Source organism: Leptosomus discolor, chromosome Z, assembly GCF_034619465.1.
Source record: "Leptosomus discolor isolate bLepDis1 chromosome Z, bLepDis1.hap2, whole genome shotgun sequence".
NCBI lineage: Eukaryota > Metazoa > Chordata > Aves > Leptosomiformes > Leptosomidae > Leptosomus > Leptosomus discolor.
This window is the reverse complement of record NC_141419.1, coordinates 41,518,939-41,542,185: the sequence shown is the minus strand read 5'-3', so window position 1 is coordinate 41,542,185 and position 23,247 is coordinate 41,518,939. Positions and strand designations below refer to the sequence as shown.

Sequence of the window (23,247 nt, the reverse complement as noted above, 5' to 3'; positions counted from 1 at the left end):
ACTTCTTGGTAAGGCATGAAACATCTTAGTTTGTAGTCGTTCCTGCTAAAATTAAAAGCTTCCTTAACACTTTAGCTCTGTCTTTAGCTCAAAATTCTTACTTCACCTTCAACATCTTCAAAGTAGTTGCAGATTACATCTTGTTACTGAAGCAAGACTTATGGTTAGCTATCAATTAAAAGCATCTGTGCTGCCTTCATTTTAAAAATAACTTCTGTTTAGAGAGATGTTCACTTTTTTGGGCGAGTAAGGGCTGCTGTTTAGGTTTGTTGGGTCCTGCCCCTCCCGACTACATCCAAATATCAAAAGCTTCAGTCTGCTACTCTGACTTGTGAAAATAATACCTCAAACCCAATCCAATAAGCACTTTCCTTTATTTGCCAAACTCCGAAGAACTGCAACTCATGACTGTGTGAAATACAAGCTTCACTCAAAGAAACAGGGAGAGCAGCTTTCAAATGTACAGTGAAATACAATTACAGACCATGTTCTACAGTTTACATTTCACCATGGTGTCATGGAGAACCTCATATAATCTCTACATACACATTTTTAAACACTGTACTCTTGAACTTCATTTGAAGCCTTGTAGTGAAGTACTGTAAGCCTTCACAGAGTTTTCACAAACAGAGGCAGACACTGGAACCTGTGACAGGATCCCAGTCCACCAGTATCTCCGGAAGACAACTCCATTAGCAGAGGGCTGTGATCATTCTACACCAAACACCTGAACAGCTTTTCCAGTAGAAACAGGATTTCTTTATCCATACCAGCATAAAACTGGTCTCTTCAGAACTACAAAGCTACTTTGAGATACCACCATTCATGACAGTTTTTCAAGCCAAAGCTGGAAAATCCTCAGGATCATCAGGATTTGGAGCAACAAGCTGCACCTATGAAGTAAGAAAGGAAGCTTTATAAAAGTGAATGCATTTTGAAAACATCCGACAGCTACATACATCTATTTTACCCTGAAAAGGGTTCATTCTTCTATTCAAGTTAAATGCTCTGTATCCATCACTATCACAGAAATGCTAAGCATTTATCTTGGAAGTTATGACTACTATAATTTCCTCAGTGTGAACATATTTATAATGCTGATCTGCTACTGCTTGGGGAGGACCAGAAGATCACAAGTTCTGCAGCACTGAGGTGAAGAAAAAAAGTAAAGCAATCTCACCCAAAACACTGTCTGGATTTAGAAGCAGCATTATTATCTTTTTACATTCTAAGGCCACTGCACATACTTGATTGTCGTTTTAAACCCTATGCTGTTATTATAAAGAGCCTTTTTCATTCAGATGAAGTAAATGCTTCAAATCACTTCCGTATCATTCTGTAAGTTCCCAACCTTAAAGTATTTTACTCACGCTAGACAGAAGTATATTGAGACTCACAGATAATATGAAGAATAAAGATATAATTTTTCAGTGTGCAAATGCCCTTTTTTTATTAAGGGAAAAAGGTCAGTGGAATTTTATTTTAAGGATTGTATTGAATACTTGTATCATTCTGTAGGATGCTGTAGGATTTTGTTGTAGGATCTCAGATTTAATGATCTCACTCAGTAATCAAAGTGCTATCACTGTACTATACTGAATTTTTTTTGTAAGGCATACAATCCTTTAGTAATTTTAATTACTTACCAATTTATATCAAAACGCATTGCAGAAACAAATCTTCATGGCATCCTTTCCTCTAGTTACCATCACAGCAACTAGTAATCAGATCTTTTGAAATTTATGTGTTAAGAGTTGTGAGCCTGAACCGGTATTTAATTTAAGTAACATGATATGGGTTAGCAACTCAAAATAACCAGGCCAACATACTAGAAGGCAGGAATTAGAAACAAGGCTATCACTACAGAAATCAATAATTCTACACAAAAAGTGGGCAGGACACACACATACACCAACCACCAAAAAATTCCCAAGCAAGCAACAAAAAAAAAAAAAACATAAAAACCATTAATTCTGGTCGAGGTGCTGTCTCCTCAACTCGTCTGCCACGACCACGACCACCTCGTGCTCCTCTTGATCCACGGCCAGGGCGAGGAAGACTCCCAAAATTAATATCCAGCTGAGATGTTATGTCATTCACTGGTCTTCGAAAGACATGAGAATCATCTTCAAAGTCGTCTTTGTACAACTAAAAAGTAGATCTGGTTAAAGCCTGTTGCTTCCAGGTACAACCTTCTCCCCTCCCTGATGCATAGACACACACGCTTGTACTACAGAATAAGAAGCAGATAAATCAAGATGACATCCAGAATAGGAGACAGGTCTTAACTTGCACAGGGTTTTAACAGAGGCGAGGCAACTGTAGCTTCCCAGACACCTGAGACAGGTTTTTTGTTGGCTCAGAGACTAATGGAACAAAATCTTCCATACTGGCTCCGTAACACTGAAGAGGTTTTTCAGAAATACTATCTACAAGGTTTTCCAAGGGACTAGAGAATCAGGCTTAAGCTACTTACTCCTACAATTATCTTCAAGTAATGGTTAAAAGGCCATAGTATTTGGCTATTAACTGATCTGTTAGTCTATTTGTTTGCAGCTATGAGATTATTGTTGTTTTAACTGTGTACTCCTAGTAGCTACTGGATGTAAGAGTATTTCCCATCATAATTTTAATGTGCACTGTAGCAACGGTAACATACATGTAAACTCATCCCATACTGATGAATCACTTCTTTTATTCAATGTCTAATACAGGGACTTGTCCATGTTACACAACTCCTGCACCTCCTATTCTATTTTCGTTTTGACAAGGTCCCTTGATACGGCCAGCCAAGAAGAAACTTTATGGGCAAGAAGAACAGGAACATGCATGCACTCTTCACACACTTGCATACTCTCTTCAGAGCTTGTGAAAGATATTCTCCCCAATCCTACCACCACCTCCCTCAGAGAAAGAAGAGGGGCTAATGGCAACTGTGACCACCAAACACCATGCTAAAAAGGAAGCAGGCCACTTCAGTATTAGTCTGCCCCTGGAAGCGCTCAATGACCTAAAGCGATTAAGGCTTAAAAAGCTGCAAGTTTTGATGTTAATATTATAACTAGACAAAGGATAGTATGTGTATTCATACGTGCACGCAGACTTTAAGGATCAAAATTCATCATGTGAGACTATGAGCACATGTATATACTTCTGTGACCCCTAAAATCTGAAATCTATCTAAGCAAGAATCTGTAAAAGAAGCCTCCTCTCTCTCCTCAATCGTACCAATAAACTAGACACTCTCCCTGAAATGTCAATCCCAGTAATATCATGGAATAAAAGTTAGGGAAAAGGCAGGGGGGAAAAGCACTATAGAACAAGCTCTCCAGAGTTATTCTAAGAAGCAAGACCCTAAAACCAAGAAAAAAAAAAATCCATATATTCCAAGTGCACAATGAAAGCTGGGATCCAGCACAGATGAGAAATAGGATACTTAGCATCCACACTAACAGATGCCAAAACCCAGTATTAATATATACATGCAAGTGTATACTGGCAAGTAAGCTAAACAGGATTGAAAGTTAGGATAAGAAGTGTTTAGTAAACCAAGTTTCTCTCCTGCAGCATTACCATAGATCTACATAGGTGGCAGCAGCAAGGATTTATATCGGTAAGATTGAGCCATAAGGTAGAACAACTTGATATATTTCATGTACTTGCATACAAAATAGGAGTGATGATCTCAGAGAAGAAAATGAACAGATGGTAAGTTCAAATCAAGTTTGGGACACATATGTCATTATAGTAACAAAGCTTAGGCACTGATTTCTAGTCTGTTCAGATTATACTAAAACTAGTAGAAAAAGAATAGAGACAGTTTCCTGACCCTGAGCATAAAGCAGAGTTTACAGAATTCCTGAGGCAATGCTTACATCATCGCTATATTTTGACTTGTGAATCACCACTGCTTTGGAAGGAACAGTGGATTCTGGCTTCCGGATGTTGAATTCAGGCTTTGGTCGATTCTGTTGCTGAAGATTTTTCCACTCATCTAACGTCATTTCTTGAACTACTTCTTCCATTGGCTCTCCTTCAGCAACTCTAAAGGTTTATAGTTGTAAAGTAAAAACCATTAGCTTGCAACATGCCAGGATGAACAAGAATACTAATCTCTAAAGGATACTAAACAAATCATTCTGCATGTTCTCACCAAACTACTATCCTAAATTTCACTTACTCCCCACAGTAACTTGATGTGTGAGTTTTACATTAATATACGTTGGAAAATATACTTATAGTTTGTTTGAAATTAGTCATACGAACAAATGCTGTCTCCATCCTCCTGCAGTAAGTTCTGATATTCATCCACTCTCACTGTAAGTTCAAGCACTTCAGATCCTAAACAAAAACAGACTGTCTTTTGATCTGGCATATTCTCAACCCTACTGTTTAACAGTGGATCTACTCCTAGCAAATATAGCCATAGAAAAAAAAGCATATTGAGCAGTTTTAAAACACCCCAATTGCATGGTTTTTCTGACTCATACTGCAGGATGACAGTATGAGATGGATTCACATTTCAGTGCAGCTTTCAGTCAAAAAGACACGATGATCACACCACGGGATCTTCCAGGTAATTATTAACATTTGCTTTGTTAATTTCACAAGATGCTCCTTTGATTTCTTTGGTCAGATGCAGTAGCACACAAGCAGACAGTATTTATCACCTGGCAAAACCAGATTAATCCTAGTCCAGTTTTAACTTGTGACAAAGTGCAATAGTGATGATATGTTCAGCGGAATCATATGGAGTATGTCAGAGTCTGCTTTGCATTATTTTTGAACTGTAAAGAATGAAGCCTAAAGCTTTATGTCTGTCAAAGACAAAACTAAAGATTCCTCTCCACTCATCACTGCTTGACTACTCTTCTGACACTTTTCTGATGCTGACCAAGACTCACTTGCCCAGGACCATCAGCTATGAGATTACACTGCAGATGGACCTTTTAATGATGTTGCAGAAAGCTATGCCCTACTGAGCAGCACCACATGCAGGGAGCACAGTTTGCTTCATCACCGTAATTGTTTGCTGCAGAAACAAGTCACATACCATGAACTACAGGAAAACCTGCACTGATTAATCCCAGACACTTAAGAAATCGTGTCTCCCTTCTCTCCCACAGAACTGTTACGCATTGCAATAGCAGTCAAAGTTGGTTAAGTATTTCCCTAACATTGATTTTTCCAGAAAATCATTTCATTAGGTCCCTTCCTGTAGAAGAACTATGGATTTCTTTTACCTCACTCAATCGCAGTTCCAAGTCTTCTACCAAATGCTGATGATTTTTCCAATGTAAATATACTGTTGATTAGATGCAAGTTGGAAATGTATTTTATCATGGAAAGACAGAGTCAAATGACAGTGAACTGGGCATTTTGCTTTTGAAGTTGACAAGCACCACATCAGAACACATCAGAACTCCCATGTGTTAGGAGTGTTCTGTACATTTAGAACTAGCCTATATAGGAACAGGCCTGCTCCCACTTTCTATTTGATCTTGCAGAGAACTGTGTTCTATTTCTTGCCAGTCAAAAAATTATACAATATTTTCCTGAAGCACCCAGCATACGACAGGTAGAAGCCAAACTGAACAGTAAGACACCTCTTAATTTTGGTTCTAGGATCAACACAGTTTCAAATGCACTCCACAGAGAAACAAAAAATACACAAGACCTATACTACATGTCTACCCTCTGACATGCATTCATGACCTGTTATTCTGAAAATTCCAGCTATATTACCCAGAAGTTGAAGGTTAAAAAGACTGGTAAGCAGCTTGTAGTTCCATACTGATTAAGAAGATCTGAAACTATATTAGAAGGACGGTTAAGAAAAAAAATAACCAGCTTACTGAGTTAAATAAAAAGGATACTGGTGAAAGAGGCAGCTACTTCTGGAAAAACACCAACAGGTACCGTTCCACTTGTAAGATCAATAAGAACCAATTGCACCCCAAACATTTCAACTTGTTGTCCTCAAGAGTAAGAAGCCATAGAATTTTTGATCAATTATCTAAAGCTTCAGTTTTGGGGATAGGTGATGGAAAAACAAGATTAGTTGCAAGCACCCAAAGCAAGAAAAAAAAAAAAGAGAAAGTAAACTAACAAAAAGAGGCTTCTATTAAATTGGTTTAATGTCTTCCTAAGCCGCTACCTCAGAACAGAATCAGTAAATTACATATCTGACCTTCAGGAAATCTTTTGTCCTCCTCTCCCATTAAGTTTTCACCACACTAGGGAGACACTGTTTCAGTCTTTGGCAAGAAATATAGAAAGATACAGAACTGGTTTAACAAGTACTTGAGAAGTAGCTATCCATCTTTCAACTTGAAAAACAAGCATTTGAGCAGAGCTTTAAGGCCAGCTCTGTGCAGCTATCCACACTGTAATTCATAATACATTTACTGCATTTTATACGGCACAAACCTTGCGAAAGAAAAGGGCAATAGTGCAAGCATTCAAGAATATTGAAGAACTGACCAGTGGTATGAGATGCTACACCAACCAAGTGATCTGAAAATAAACAACAAAAACAACTACATCCAGGAAGTCATGGGGACAAACAGAAATATGTACCCTCAGGCAGAAGTATCAGCTGCCCAATCCCAGATGGAACCACTAGCAAGGCAGAAGCTCTGAAGGATGAACCCCAATCCCCCAAACTGTGCAAGAGTATTGCAGGTAACCCAGTTAAGCTGAACTTCAATGGCATTTTTATCTTCTACAACGACGTACTATTATAAGGAGACACATCAACAGCTTTGTTCAGAACAGAGGTCACTGCTGGTAGGGTGGAACAAGGTCTCAACCGAGCAGTGTCTTCTATGTAGGAACAGGTAGAAAGTCCAGAATAGAATTGTAAGACAGATAATGAGGTCTAAAATACATGATCTACATGGGAAGCCTTTAAAGAGATGCTGAGGAGGAAATATACATAACACCACAAAAGAATGAAAATTTTGCATATCTATAATGTTAAGTCAAGACACTCAGGAGGAAAAAACCTCACCCAAACACAGTAGTTTCTGTTTTCAAAGTACTGTAAAGACCATCAAGAGACACTGAAATCTCTATCAGCAGAGAACATTAAAATCAACTAGACAGGTATGAGAAGTAGCACAGGAATACTTGGTCATGTCTTGGGTCAGCAGGACCCCTTTCAGATCTAAATTTCTGTGATCATAAAACAACACGAGGACATCTCACTACACAACAACTTGACCTCTCAAAAAAAACCAAAAAACCAGAGGTATTGCTTTGAAAAGTACACATCTGTCAAAAAACAACCACTTGACTGTTCTAAAGGAACTACTGGTGGATTTACGCTGCAAAGGTTTGGGTTTTCAATTGCAAAGTACTGTTTGATTTTTATTCCAAAGGATGGTTTCAACTGCTAGGTTATCAGCAGTACAAATTTCTTTTAGGATGCTGAGATTCCCAAGGGGAAACACGTCCCATTAGTGATGCACAGCAACAAGAACCTGCATACCACATTTTGGACAGGCTCAACTGTAGCAGGTTATTTTGGGCACCAAGCCTGCATGGAAGTGCACTCTGTGCATTACTTTCCACCTTCTAACCTTACACATTTTTAGTAACTGCTTGGTGTGCTTTTTCATTAATCAAGTTGATGAGCTCCTTGGCACACGAACAGTCATGCTTATGAAATACTGCCAGACACCTAAGCTCAGCCTCTGGACATGAACAAGCTGAATTCACAAGGCAAGTACATAGCAAAATACTAAACAGGAGCCTTCAATAATGGTTCCTACTGCTTCAATGGATGACCATAAACCTCTAGCTACATCCTGTCTACTGCGCATACCTTTCTTGCGGGAACTGCTCTAGGTGAACATGTTAATATGCAGAATGCGGATGGAAAAGAATGGCATGCAGCTAAGTTGTTTGGCTGATTATTTTCATACCATAAAAAAGCAACAGCTGGTCTTTTTCAGATCAGGTTTTGTATTATTCTCCTACGCAAAGCAAACTTTTATTCAGCTTTTATCAAGAAATCAGTAACACGAATCTGGCCTGGTCTATGGATAGCTTTATGTCACTCAAACAAGAACGCAAACAGGAAAGGAAAATAGCGCAGCAAACTTCAAGATAAATTTTGAAAGCTTCCTATTAAATGACCAGAATACATAGCTCCATGAAAAAAGGAAGAAAATCCTATGTAAAGAAATGGAAAAAACCCCACAGAATAAATACTAACTCCGCAAACACCTTTGATAGGAATTTATTAGACTATGTGTTGTACTGAATGAAAAATCTATTAATTTTAACTACCAGTCAACACAAATGTGTTACATTGTTAGATTGTGAAGATAAGTTCAACAGAAAGCCACTGTGAAGAAAGCTTATACTGCTGCACTAATGTATGTTTTATACTTAGTTATTAGTGAAAAAATCCCTAACTATTAGCATGCAGTTTGGGATGCTATAAACTGATAGATATTGTTGATATACTCAAGGACATTTGAAGATACAGAAAGTAGTATCTTGATTTATATTACAGAAGTATTTAAAAAAACCCTGTCCTGCAATACTTTGCAAATGGAAGCTCAAGAACAGCAACAGGGACAGTCCTGAAAGCAAGACCCCATAAGTTACACAAGCTCATAAAAGTCTTTCAAGAGCTGCATTTAAATTAGCCAGTACCACACTAGAAAGCTATACTGTAATTTCACACAGACAGATTATTCCCAATTTCCAGGCATACTGCTATTTTTTTTTCTTTTAAATGAAAACACTTAGAACAGGAAAGAGAGTAACAGAAGAAACAAACACAAGTTTTCCATCTTTTCCTTGATACAAGCACACAAGCACAATAAAGCAGCAGAAAAGAAATGGATTCCTTAGAGTGAAATGGATTCCAAGCTGCACTTGAGAGTCAAAAGGAGAACAACCCTAGGAGTAGCTTAAGCGAACACACATCCCTACAGCCTCAATATTGAGGCTGTAATGAAAGCAGAAGGTAGTCTAGCTAGAATTTTTTGCTGGTGTATGTACCTGCCAGAAGACGACAACAGCTCTAGAGAACAGGGGCAATCTAAGCACACAAGACCTTAAAATACATCCTGAAGCCTGAAAATCATACCCCTCTGGGTTTGCTTTTAAATATTAAAAGAACAACAAAAATAATTCCACCTTGTTAATGTGTGTGCCATACAACGATCCCTAATTACCTAGGCACTACTCACACAATGTCTCCTCTTCTACTTTAAAACGCAGAGTAACCAAGCTGACACTACCCCCAAGGGTAATTGCAATGACATATATGTAATTCGTATTTTGTATACAGATTTTGAGTCTTCAGGACAGTATTCACCACACTGAAAAAATACACAGTGCAGTTTTGTACTTGTACGTCGCATGTTTTTTAATCTTACAGATTTCAGTGGACTCTTCCTACACAAAGCTTTTTTCAAAAACTTGAAGAGCAAAATCTCCAGAAAGGCTCATCGTCTGACCGAACACCTAGTGATCTCCGAGAAAGGGAAAAGAATTAAAGCAACTGGCAGATTCTGTCAGATGCCTTTTCCACTACAAATACTTGTCTTGCCTTATGCTCCACAGGGAACTGATGTCAGGACATACCTACAAAGAGCTTGAATTGGAGTAGAAACAAATAAAAGTCTGAAACAAGTAAAGGTACCAGTAGTTGATGAAAAAAGCTAAGTAACTGTTCTCATCTTCAGCTAATACAGTGCATTTTTGGGAGTTTATCTACACTACTCATCTGATTTAAATTAGTCTAGAAAGTTCTCTGGAAATCAAATCATAGCGATTCAATTTCAGAGACAGATTTCCCCAGGTATACACACCTCTACCTAGATACTAAAAGCTAGTTTAAAATTAAAAGAATCAAAGCTGTACCTATTCACTTCTTACAAGGTTATACAACCTGAACAGATAAAACAGGTTTTGTAGTCTAGTCAGCTTTATAATTTAGTAATGAACCAAGGCTACTAATAGCTGTATCTGCATCATTAGGTTAAAAAGAGCTTCACAGCAACAGTCAAGAAGGCTGACATATGGCACTGACCCTCTTTCACTCATTAGGAGATATTCACCACATGCTATTTAATTTCTCTTTCAAGTCTCTTACTTTGACAAGATTGTCTAGTTGCTTTTTCTTAAGCCAGTTTTTATTCACTGTGAAGTAAATTCTCACTGGACACTGATCAGAATGAAGGCCAGAAGATGAGGGCCAGGTTTCTCTCTCAATTTCCTTACTTCTAAGGCTTAGTGCAAGACCATTTCCACCAAGTTTTTCAAGTTCTACAGAGGCCCTTCATGAATAAATGACAACTGCATGGTATTAGTGACTGATGAATAGTGACTTAGAGAATTTTATCTTAGTGTATTTTAATCGTTTGTACAATTGCATAGGTACCTCAAATATCTTCTTCTCAGAGAACTTCAAAAAGCAGGGTAGATTTTACAAATTAGCCAACTTAAAAAGGTAACAGACAATATGTAGCTCCTCCTTAAATTATCACCAAATCTTAGGAATCACTAGACAGTTAAATGCAATCTGAAGCTGTATAAACCAAGCTTTAGTCAGAATTAGGGATGAATTTTCTTACTCACAAATATAGACAAAGCTTTTCTATTTTTAAATATGTGCACTAGCAAAACTTCACAGTTCACATTTCAAGGCTGCGTCCCAAAACAAGAATATCAGTAACAGTAATTGTTCTCTTTGCATTTAGAAAGAAAATATTTTAGTCAGACTTTACTTGTTTGGAGATTCTCCTTCAGGTGCCCTTGGCTGCTCAGCTGTTTCTGCAGTCTCTTCCATAGGAGCAGTCTGTTCCATCCCACTAAAACAGTAAACAAAAAACCCACAAAGTCTTCATGGCTCACATTGGGAAAAAAACAAACAAACAAACAAAAAACACCTTGCAAATCAATACATCACTTTTTTCCAGAATTCCTTTGGAGAGGAAAAAATAGAGGAGAAAACCTCTAGGATCATAAGCAGAAAGTAGATCTACCAAGTGACTAGTTGAGCAACTAACAAAATGAAAAGTATTAGGAAAATCCCACTTCTATGTACTTTCATTCATGAATACGAAATAATTCAATCATAAATACCAACAGCAGTACTTGATTACAGAATATCACTGATGTTTGGGTTTGCCTTTTTGTTTCTTTTCAGTTATTAAAATGGTAAAATTCATACTCAAAGTTTGTATTTTCTGTAACACGGACATTAGTTCCCTGGCAAATGACAGCAGTAGTATACTTACTTTCATTCCACTGGTAGGCATGCATATTTAAAACTAACACCTTTAGCTTTGGTGCATCACTGAGCACAATTAAGGCACAGGCATGCTTTTAGAATTGTTTAGACAACTCCAATTTAATGTCACTTCTACCAGACTCACATCACAAAAAAGGATTAATACCCCATGTTTGTATCATAAATTCTGATACTACTGAACTAAAAAAAAAACTTGAGAGAATAAATATAAAGGATCTTAAATTTCTTGTACTTTATGAGGTTCACACCTTTGCCAATAGCCTACAGAAGCTTGTTTTGTGCTGTCAGCTCAGAACTATGTTAACCTTTGTTTTGAAAAGCCAGAATACCTAACCAATCTTTTACCTTTAGTATGAATTATTATGGAAGAGATAGAAGTTAGTACAACCTTTCAGAACAACATAGAATATCAAGCCCCAAATTTATCAACCATCAAGCCTCTGTTTTTCAACCTTTTAGAAAGATTGTCTGAATCCACAATCTAAGTTCTAAAAATAGAATTTTATTTTTAAAACACTTTTTGAATGCATGTGTACATGGCCAAAGATGTTTGCTGTAAGTTCAAAGTGCTGCCTCTTGTCTTTTATTAGCCTTCAATTGAAGAGCTTTCTCTCTATAAATATACACATATGAGAGCAAAAGCTACTGGAAAAACTAGCATATTCCCAGGTGCAAAGAATGGACAACAGATGACATTTCCAGTGAGCCTTTTGCAAATCCAAACAGAAATGAGTAGGAGAAATAGAACTGAACTGAAAATTCCCAGGTTTGTGGAGTTTTTTAAAATCTAACTGACCATTAATAAGACATCACATTCTGCTGATGATCCTCCTGTGCACTTTAAAATGCATTTCAGCTAAATATTACCTTCAGAGCCACAATGAACAGTATTACAGCTTTTCAATTTAGAAATTATCGATAAAACTTGAGAAAAAGAGACTGGACTTTAAGCCCACTAACAGAGTTTAATCTTTCAATCAGCAATGTATAGCAATGCCATTAAATATCAGAGTCCCACTTACTTGACTATTGAGAAAAGTCATTATTTCAGTAAAACGACAACTTGGCCCCAGTCAAAAGACTTTGGCAGTTTCAACTGAAGAAACATCATCTGTTTTGCTACAATTTAATCTCACCAACAGGCAGGAGATGAGTTCAGAAAACTGTAAAACTACATTCACCACAATTAATAGAAAGTAAGACTTATAAAGCTCAAAATGGATGTGAAACTGATGAACAGAAAATGACAATCTAAGGTGGGCCATGGAAAATGATGACCTATGGTGGGCGTAAGCAGATGTTGTACCTCATACCAACTTTAACTTTTCCCCAGTTGCGAGTTCCACCTCCACCCTTTTGTCATCTGCTTTCATTCCTCTAAAGAAATAGGGTTCTGTGAGTTTAAGAGCTTTTTTTTTTTTCATTAGGACCTCAAACTAAAACCAGTATTGACTTTTTGCCAACCAACTTGTACACAGAAGAAGGGAACAGAATACTTAAGAGACACTACTGCAGTGCTGACTGTTGTTTACTTGTACACCAAGTGAGAAGTAGCACACTGAACACTCACGTTTTATCATTCCCACTTTGTCTTTCAAATTCACGTTTTCCTCTTTGGTCAAAGCCATCAAAACTTCTATTTATTCCACCACCTCTTCCTCTACCTCGCATTCCACCTCTTCCTCTGCCACGACCTCTTATTGGTCTTTCACGGTCTAATTTTTCAGTTGGTCTAAAAAAGAAGATTGCTAGTCAGACTTTTGTCCCTACAGAACAGTTAACAAGGAGGAAAAAAAGTAATTGTACGGTTGTATTTGTGCAGCTGTAAGAGACATCAGTATATGAAAGCTACTGCACACTTTTTACAGTGCATCTTTACACAGCACACAATAAAGTTGTATTAGTTTTGTCATTAAAAATGGACTTAAACTGAACTCAGGGGAAATTATTACAAATAACAGGAACAGAAAGTTCAGCTGTTTATTGTTAACACTGAAAATGTTATAGAAGTTAAATAAAACATTATAAAACTGTCAAATCTTCAGCAACTTTATCAGGCAATAGCTCCACCATCTAAACCCAGATTTATATGCAACTGCTAAAAATTTCAGGGAAGTTGTTAAACACCAGCTATTGTGATGCAGAGTAAGAACAGACACTCTCTTAAGCATTAAAGGTTTTGGTGGAATTTTCTAGTACTTCTAAAGAAAGCAAAATTGACATATATTCACTGTCCAAGCAGTAAACAGTATGACAAAGGTTTGTTTTCAGTTTGAACAGTAAGATTCATTCAACTTGGAACCTGCACGACATGTTCTACAAAGCTTGGTACACAAGCTCAGAAATGAACATTTACGTTACAGACCAGGGGTTATGTTTTCAGATCTTTACACTTTTCAGTTTCACCTTGCATTTCTAACATTTAACAAAACTGCTCCAAATCAATCCGCGAGGAATCTGAAATTACAGCTCTGACAGGCATGAACTAAGTTGTCTTGTAACAAATCTACACACTAATAACGCAACCATGCCTTCAAGTCACATCTGGCTACTACATCTGTTTTAAGAAGGTTAAGTCTTCCCCTTGCTACTCCTGTGCAGATTCTCCATGAGGCACCTTACTTCTCCCTGCATGATACATACCTTTCCACTGTGAATTCTACTTGTTTTTCTGCTTCATGGGAAGGGTATTCCCTGAAAGATGGCCTCCCTTCAGTTTTGTCTTGTTTCACCTCTGCTCCTCTGTTATTAAATCTTTGCTGCTCTCCCCGCTTAGGTGCTCGCTTCTGACCTACAGAAACACACACACACACACACATAGATTACTAACAGTTGCAGTTACCAAACTGCTCACTGAAATAAGCTGATTACACCTTATAGCCTTCTGCTTTGCCCTCTCCAATCCCAACTCCACCAAAATATTAAAAGTACTTACAGTTAATGTTGTCAGACACTCTCTGTTTTAAAGACATCTACTTACTTTTCCTTCTGTATTGATGAACCTGCTCCAGGGAAAAATACTACGGGTGTTGACACAGCTCAGACATTTCCAGATAAGACAGGCCAAAGAAAAAATCCCATTTTCCTCACATTGAGCCACGGAAATGGAGAACAAATGCTGTTTCTCTCAAGTGCTCTCGAAGATCTTGCTAATGTACTAAGGACATGGGAGAGAAGCTTCAATGGAAGACACGAATTGCAAGATGGCTGTAGTAGCAACAAAGGTGGGGGGAAAAAGGACTGCTGGAGACAGACATTAGTTGTTCATCATGAGATCACAAACCTCCTGCCAGATGAGCTGAATTTACAAGTCTGAGCCTGCACCTCTACTTTAAGCTCACAGGTATGGTATCCAATGACCAGAAGAGGGTCACCTCCTTCTAGTACTGTTCTAGAGAGTAGAGGACCATTCACCAACACTACAAGTCACTGAGTTTAAATGGCAGAAGCCCAAGGCTCTAACACCACTAATTGATTCTAGAATGTCATATTCCAAGAGAAAAATATATTTAAGCTTTTTGGGGTTTTGTTCAGATGTTGTCGGGGTTAGGGAGGAGCAGGTCAGGCAGGGTGAATGCAGGGAAACTATATTATAGGAAAGAAGAAATAGAGGTTATCCACTCAACTCATATATATTGAGCACAAGATTGAAGTTCATTATGTGCTTTCTTCCCCATTTTCCCAAATTCTGTGCTTTATTTAGGACAAAGTTCTCCAGAAGCAAGAAAGCCTTTTGTCTGCTAGGCCCCTATACTTACACTATTGGCTGAAAAAGGTGTTGGTTTAATTCAATCAAGCAAGGAGCTACAGAAACACTGCTCTCAGACCAATGAAACTGAGGTATTTTTTCCACATGAAGCACCTATGCAATGCTGAGCAAGTTACTGAACTCAGGTTAGCAGACAAGTGACAGTCCCGGCTACTATCGCTAGCACACAAAGGGAAAAAAAGCCTACTCTATGTCACAATACTAAGATACAAATTAATTCCTAGCTACATAGCAATGCTCATATAAGATCACCTTCAATCAAAGCTTAGCTGGCAAGCATGAATTCTGTAACATCATCTTTAAAACAAAAACTTCAAAGAACTATCCACTCGGTGAATAAGATAGAAGATTGGTAAATAATGCTTTTTGCTACGCAGAAGAATATCTGTACACAGAAGACAGTTTTATTTGTGCTCCAGAAGCAATGTAGCTTTGGTTTTCTTTAAACTACAAACCACTCGACATTATACATTCCCATAATTCTCAAGGTTTGGAGTTGCTTGATCCTTACAGGAGCAAGCATATTTGTGTCCAAAAAATTACAATGTAATCTCTGGATAAAGGACAACTTCTGAAATCAGTTTCTGAGTAAGCTTTTCAAACCAGGATGCTTCAATAAAAAGCAAAATTATAAAGAATACAGAATTGTACATGCTGTTTGCAAACACATCTGCTCTATGCACAGCTCAACTACACCACTGACTACATGCAAGTGTTAATTCCAAATTGGAATCTTGCTGTGGAAAAAGTGACTGCTCATTTCTGACCTCATTTTTGCTTACTCTGTTTGGATCTCACTACACAACAAGAGTGTATTTTTGTTTATTTCTGAGCCTCTCACTGGCTATCAGAAACAACAGTTATTCTAATCAGAACAATTTGGCAAGAATGCAGCAGTCAGAGACCACCTTCCCTAGGTACTTAGTAGTAACCTCAATTTCACTTTCAGACTCAAAGAGCTCCTTAGAATTAATAAAGCAATGCCAAAAAAATGAAGATGCCAAAGTAATTTTTAAAAGATGGTCTGTGGTTCTGTTATGCAGTACTTAAAATTACTTCAAAACACGTCATCTTGCCAGATATGCCAGTGTATTACATGTCACTAGCACTAACCATGCTAGACAAAACAGCTCTACTCTGATCTCAGTGCAAGGCTATTTCACCTTGATTCCAACAGGTCGTTATAATTACTGCAGATGGATTTTAAATACAAGAATGATTATTTGTGGCACTTATTACCTGTATAAAAACATTTTTAACTGGTTTGACAGACATGCAACACTGGATTAAAATGTTACGCAGCAACTACACCTCTCTAATAAGCCAAGTCACCCTCAGTGCAGAAGCTTGTGACCCACTTGTGAATCAGCTCAAATACCAGCACAACTTTCAGCTCTGCATATAAGGACAAACTAAACTGGAGCTTGGCACAGTGATAGCATAAGCTATCTGGTTTTAATCCTCTGCCACATGTCTGTCCCAATGCAAACTAATTTTTAAGGAGCCGAAGGGCCACCTACACTTTGGGAAAACAAAAAAACCAAAAAACAAAAAAACCCCAACAAACTAAAACACAAAGCCAAAAAAACCCAAACAAAACATGAGCAATCTTGTGTAGCAGTGCCATAATAGCTTTCATTTAAAAAAAACCTGGGCTATTCCCTGAATGCTCATTAACTAGCTCTCCAAGTACATCCCAATTTTGTCTGCTTGTTTGGTTATATAGACTGGTATGTATGCAGGTTTTCTTAAAAACCACAAAAAAAGCTCTGGAGTTTTGTGGATCATCTACTTGAGGTCTTACAAACATCTTGCTGAAAACTGAAGATCACTCTTTCCTAGTTACCAAGTTTAGCCTCTCTTTAAGGTGGTTTTCCTGTGTCTTATAGCTACACCTGTCATCTGTATTCAGCTGAAGATATTGCCCACCATTGCCCACCTCACCACCACTTCCCCAGGAGGTTACTGCACCCATCTACATACACACAAAAAATTCAAGCTGTGCTTAAAATTTTTCATTTCAGACAAGTTTCAATTGCCTTGTAGACGTTAAAAATAAAGCAAACACCAGCACAACCACTGGTCCTAAATTTAAATCTATCTTTACATTTATTCCAAGAGACCCTTCTTTCCTCTGCTTTCAGCTTAACAGCTCATTTTAGAATGAAAAAATCTGAGCCTCAATAAACAATTTAATGGGAGTTCAGACGAAATTAAGTAGGTACAAAACCCAAACAGGAGTACTGTTCCAGTTGGTCTGGAATGAGGGCGAGTGGAGAAATTGTGCTATAATTCAAGGACCTCTGTCATTAATTATGGTTGCATGCAAAGACACTACTTCATTACCACCTCGGTAACACAAAAATATCTACACAGGGACAACTGATCTTCCTTTACAATAAAGCTGCGTAACTGGAAATAGTAAAAGACAGTTCACGCTCTCAGGGACTTACTTTGCTATATTTCAGAGTACAGTCAATTTAAGACTGCAGAAGCAACAACTCACTTCTACCCCTTCACATGCGTGTGTCCATGCGATTTTAATTCCAAACTTCAAGCAATTAATTTTGTGAACTAAAGCATAGCTAATTACACGATTTGCAGAATAATACCACAGTATCCCAGAACACACACAAAAAAGGCTTCAGCTATTGCATGCAACACACCAAAGAAAGACACATGGAGTTAAGACTCTGTTCTGTGGTATTTTGTTTTCATGTGTGTCAGTACTCAATTACAGAACTGCCTGCTACAGCTTTCCTCTGGACAATCCTTATGACTATGTAACTGAAAGAACTATATCAGATTAAATTATTTAAAAATAAGAAAATGGCAGTCAGTATAAGATAAAATTGCCCAGAAACATTCTGTGCCATATTAACTTAAAATCATAGCCAAAAACCTCAAACACGTAGTATTCAGGAACTATATCTAAATGTTACACGAGTCATCAAATGTATATGAAAGAAGAAAACCTTTTAGAGGTATTAGCAACAAAGGTTTAGAGATTTCAACAGAACAGAGCTTATTACTGCATGATCAACAAATTGAATTTGCCTGGACCAGTAAAGAATGCAAGCTCTGCAACTGGGCCTTTTGAATAAAGAGCTGGCAAATGCAGTTTGGCCACTGTGCTAAGAATGAACTGAGTTAACATTAAGTGGTGCAATTATAAGAGCTGTAATACCTACAAACAGCCTTTACCCAAATCCTCAGCATACACTCTAAAAAATAATACAGCCAGTAAAAGAGAAAAAAATACATCATTAAGGTTGAAAGTGCAGGTTTCTATAGGCTATGAAATAGGAGTCCATTTTCTCCTTATGGAAAGATTAAAAACCAGTCTCCTCACAGTTGTGTCAATTCATAAAAAACAGTCTGGATCCTAGAGGTCCAAGCACTGGATTATCTGGCAAAGTCCTCTTAGGAAGCTTGTTTCAAACCGAAAACATCTCCAGAAATTAAGTAAAAATTCCTTATTTTTTACTTAGTTAGGCAGTGAAGAACTAAAAAAAAATTACTTACAAAACTTTATCAGTAAATCTTTCACTCTAACACCAAAACATAACACTGAAAGAAGTCTCTCAGACTACTGCAAAATTTTGTATATATTGCAAGATCAAAGAGTAGGCTAGCTTCAAGTCTTTCTAAAGGTAGACTATTTTGTTGAGATTTAATATGCTCTAGAAATAATACAATAATCAAAAATTGTGAAACTTTTAACAAGACTTTTTGTAAACCAACCAAGTAAACACCCCAGTAATTACACAGAACAGTCTGAAGAGGGTCCAAAGGAGGGTTTGAAGATGATCCAAGGGCTAGGAGGGCCTGCCTTATCAGGAAAGACTGAAGGAGCTAGATCCTGGAGAAGAGCAGGCTCAGTGGGGGCCACAATCACAGTATTTCAGTAATTGAAGGGCAGCTACAAAGAGGATGGAGGCTCTCTTTTCACAAGGAGCCATGTAGAGAAGACAAGTGGCAACAGGTACAAGCTGCACGAGCAGAGCTATCATCTCAGCATCAACAAAGAAATTTGTAACAATTGTTCATTGGAACAACCTCCCCAAGGACATGGTGGAGTTCCTGTCACTGGAGGTTTTCAAGATGCAATGGGACAGGATGCCAGATTATCTCTTCTAGGCTATCTTTCCCAGGAAAGGTTGGAGCAGACAATCCTTCAAAGTCACTTCCAACCTGGGCTGTTCTGTGATCATTCTATGAACACTAGTACAACACGGACTGAATTTTGGCATTTCAACCATAATATGAGAAACTGATTCAGCTGTTCAGATGGGTCTAGATGCTTCTTTACGCTGTTTAATTCCTAATCAGTGAAATGAAACTAGAGGGAGTTATGCCTGAAATGGGGGGGTAATATCAGTAAGAAAGCTTGGAAAGTTTTTTTTTTTTCTGAACAGTTTAGTCATCAGTTTCACAATTTAGTAATTTTAATCAATATTATTTATTTCCCCAAACAGAGGTGCACTCTTCTAGCAATGCATCCATGGTTAGAAGCTTTACGCCAAAGTGAGCTGGTACGAGGACCTTCCTGAGTGGTTACTCACTCTCAACCATTAAGCTGATAGTCCCTTTAATCTTTTACTGTATCCACAAGTTTTCTGGTTGAATACTGTAGAATTAAATTAACTTTGTAAGGCTCAAATAAAAAGCTGCCCACCCGCTGCCAAAAAAATGCTAGATTTTTCCCTCAAGCCTCTACTTGTCCTGTATTTGTCAGCTACACCATCATTGTATTTGCCCTACGTCAAAGGGTGATCTCTGTCCTACAGAGCATACTCGTTAAGACAGCGCACCCAAAGGAAGAGCACGGAGATGGGACCAATCTCAACTCTCTGCCCTGGTTCAGCATCCTGAGCACTATACATTTACAGTTCTTACGTCACAACAAGCCCACAACAAACTTAGAGAGCACACAAAATTCTCTAAAGAAGTGCAGCATTTTTCTGAGCAAGTAACTCTTCCTTAGACATTAATACACTTTCACAAAGCCTACTATAAGCCAGCAGTCTTTTTTCCACTTTAAATTAGCAGGAATTTAAAACAAGGTGCACATGCCTGATGTCTCTATATTGAGAAAGTGGGTTTCTTAATATCGAGGTAGCAGAAAACAAAGACACTTCACAGGGTCACTCTGTACTACCACAGAATTACACTCAGAATCTGTATGCTTAAGACACCTATAGACAAACAGGAGGTAAAGGATGGTGTTCACATACTTCCATGTAGGTTATTGATAACCACCAGTTCTTGTTCAAGAAGTTTTTTCATCAAAAGGTGAGACTGCTGTTAACTGAACAAGCTCCTTTGCTTTCTGCTGACAACCACAGCAAAGTACCCTTTAAATAAAATAAGCACATTGCTAGTGTGAGTATTGGTCTTACAGGCAGAGACCTCTGACAAAGCCACACAATAACGGCAGAGGAATCTCAAAAGATGCATTTCATACAACTGTCCAAAGGGACAGTGACAACTTGTTAAGATCATCCTCTGCAAAGATGCTCACTAAGTAGTGCGTATTTGGCACTGAAAGATTCTCTGCTCCGCAAGGTCAAACAGCCACTGTCGGAGTGGTCTAAGACTAAGTCTAAGCAACAGAACTGGCAGCACTGGCAACGACTTGAGGAGGCAATAACTCTGACTCAAAGGCCACACCTTCTTCTAAGGCATTAAATCACACAGTCCAGTTACTGTGAATTTGACAGGAACTTTCACTACAGGAAGAAATTAGTATCTTAAGAATAGTTAATGTGTTAAGCTTCACTGCCTGCTGCAGGAGAAGGGGAATTTACAACAACTCAAAGAGGGAAAAACCAGTGATCTGTGCAGAGATTCTCAGTATTTGGAAATCATCAGCCCGCTCTCAGATGCTTTAGATCCAGCAACCTGAAGCTCAATACCAGGTAAGTAATAACAACTGGCCTCACAAAAATGCTTCCAAATGCAAGGAGCTACAGCTCAGCAAAGCCTTCAGCTGCAAAGAAGGTTGTGTGAGACATTCTGATACAAAAGCAGACTGGCTACCTATTACCCCAAGCAACATTTAGCAGCTGACAACCAGCCTCGTCCATTCCTTAACCTTGTGCTATACAGTTCACCCAGGAAATAGGTTTTTATTTAAAGGTTTGGGCATCAATGCAAGCTTAAGGCAAACTGAGCACAGATCCCTAGACACGTTATGACCCTGACGAAGCTGAAGTGCCAGAAAACTCACAGGTACCAAGAAAACAAGCCTGGAAGCACCAAACACGGAAGGAAAATGGCTAGGGTGACAAGCGATGAAATGCATCAACAGGGATGCTAAACCAGCATTAAAATTCCAGATGCTACAACGGAAGAGTTAACGCTCTTCGATTTGCCTCTAGGGACCGTTTCTAAAGTTTTTGTTCGCGCGTTCGAAGGCCCGTTCCCCTTCCGAAGCCCTCCCTAACCCGGGAGAGCTCCGCAAGACCGCGCCGGGACCGTGCCCAGCCACGGCCACCCCATCTGCCGCTCGTCTCTCCGAGAAGACTCTCCGGTACGTATTCGCAACGACAAAAATACAACAAATTGGGTTTTCTCGCCCTGCTTTGAACCTGCTACCGGCAAGCGGCTGCGCGGCACACCACGGCTGCCGAGAGGCAGGGCAAGCGCGGAGCCAGCGGCGAGCCGTGCCGCGCCACGGTGCAAAGCCCCGGTCGCCGCACCGGCACCACGCCGCCGGGACACCACTCCCCCACCCCCCCCACCCCCCCCACCCCCCCAGGAATACCTGCTGCCGGCCCGCCCGCCCCGAGCCGCCCCCCGGCCTCGCCCCTTCGAGGCGGCACCGCCGCCGGCGTACCGGGCTGCGGCGGCCCGCCGGGCACCAGGGAACTCCCCGGCTGCTTGCGCTCCTTCTGCGACTCCCTCCTGCCGCCGCCTGCCCTGCCGCCGGGACCGGCTCTCCTGGCGGCCGCCGCCGCTGCCTCGTCGCGCTTCCTGCGCTGCTGCTGGCGGTGCTCGGCCTCGCGCAGGATGTCGAAGGGGTCCGACTCGTCATCCAGGAGCTGATAGAAGCGGTTGGCGACGGCGCAGCCGAAGCCTTCCTGCATGACGGCAGCCACTGGGTTGCCCACTGTTCCCTTCATCATCGCCGCAGACGACTCCCCGCGTGCCCGGGGCTGCCGCTGCGCAGGGCTGAACGAACGCACGGAACGGGAAAGAGCGACACGGGTACGGCCGCCCCCCGGCCCCGGCCCGGCACTACCCAGACGGCCGCGCCTCTGCCGCTACCTCACCCTCCGCCGAGCTGCGGAAGCCAATCGAGCTCCGCAGCTCCGAGCTGCCCCGCAGCCGCCCTCTATCAACGCCGCCGGACCCACCCACCGCCAACACGAGCTACCAATGCTAAATAACGGCAAGAGCGAGCAACCAATCCCGAATTTAGGCTTCGCCCCGACCCGCCCCTGTGCGCGGCTCCGGCCAATTAGCGTGCAGTGCCAGCACAGTCAATAATGAACCACTGACCAACGGGGTGTGCAGCTCAGGACGTGCGAGGTGATTAATTATTCATGACTAGCCATTATTCATGACCCGCTGCCGCCCGCCCGGGGCCGGCCGCGGGGGCGCTGGCCCGTCCGTTGTTCGGATACAGCGGCCGCCGTAGGCTGGCCATCGCCCCGGCTCTTGGCGTGCGTGTCTGGGTAGACGGTTCCGTGAGCACTTATAATACGATGTCATCACATAACTGTGTCACCACACGTCTTTCGACACAACCCATGTCTTCTAACAAGTGGCTTTAATGAGAGGCACAGCAGGCTGGACTGGGAGGGGGCTCCAAGGGCAACTCTGCTTTGGGTGGCCAGCACACTTGCATAAACTCAGCCTGGTATTCCCCCGAAGTTTCTGAATTGCCCCTTTCCACTTAAAACTGCAGTGACGTTCATTACGTCTGCAGACCTCCACAAGCACAGGGAGTAACACTTCCAACACCTTCCAAACACAGCACTACAGCGAGCAGCAAGGGTTTCACAGTTCAACGTGGAGAGCTGCTCTCTTCAGCAAAACCAGTGAATGGAGCTCCCCAGCCGTCACTAAGCCTCGCTGGCCTGAGACCATACGTGCAGGCACTCCTGTGACTATAGGAGCCATTGAATCAAAGAAAGCTCAGTAACAACCCAGTGTTATGAAGCAGGTATTCTTTATTGCAGCACCGGGCAGC

At 40.2% G+C, this 23,247-nt stretch overlaps 1 protein-coding gene across 1 annotated transcript; it reads right to left on the bottom strand.

Annotated features, from left to right (window-relative positions):
• Window positions 1–836: 836 nt before the first annotated feature.
• On the bottom strand, window positions 837–22,177 carry HABP4 (hyaluronan binding protein 4). The gene is made up of 7 exons (XM_086480340.1): window positions 21,859–22,177; window positions 13,922–14,069; window positions 12,849–13,010; window positions 10,752–10,835; window positions 3,876–4,044; window positions 1,966–2,148; window positions 837–887 (listed from the first exon to the last, which is right to left on the bottom strand). The coding sequence occupies exons 1-7, from the start codon at window positions 22,175–22,177 to the stop codon at window positions 837–839; spliced, it is 1,116 nt and encodes a 371-aa protein (XP_086336466.1).
• Window positions 22,178–23,247: the final 1,070 nt, after the last annotated feature.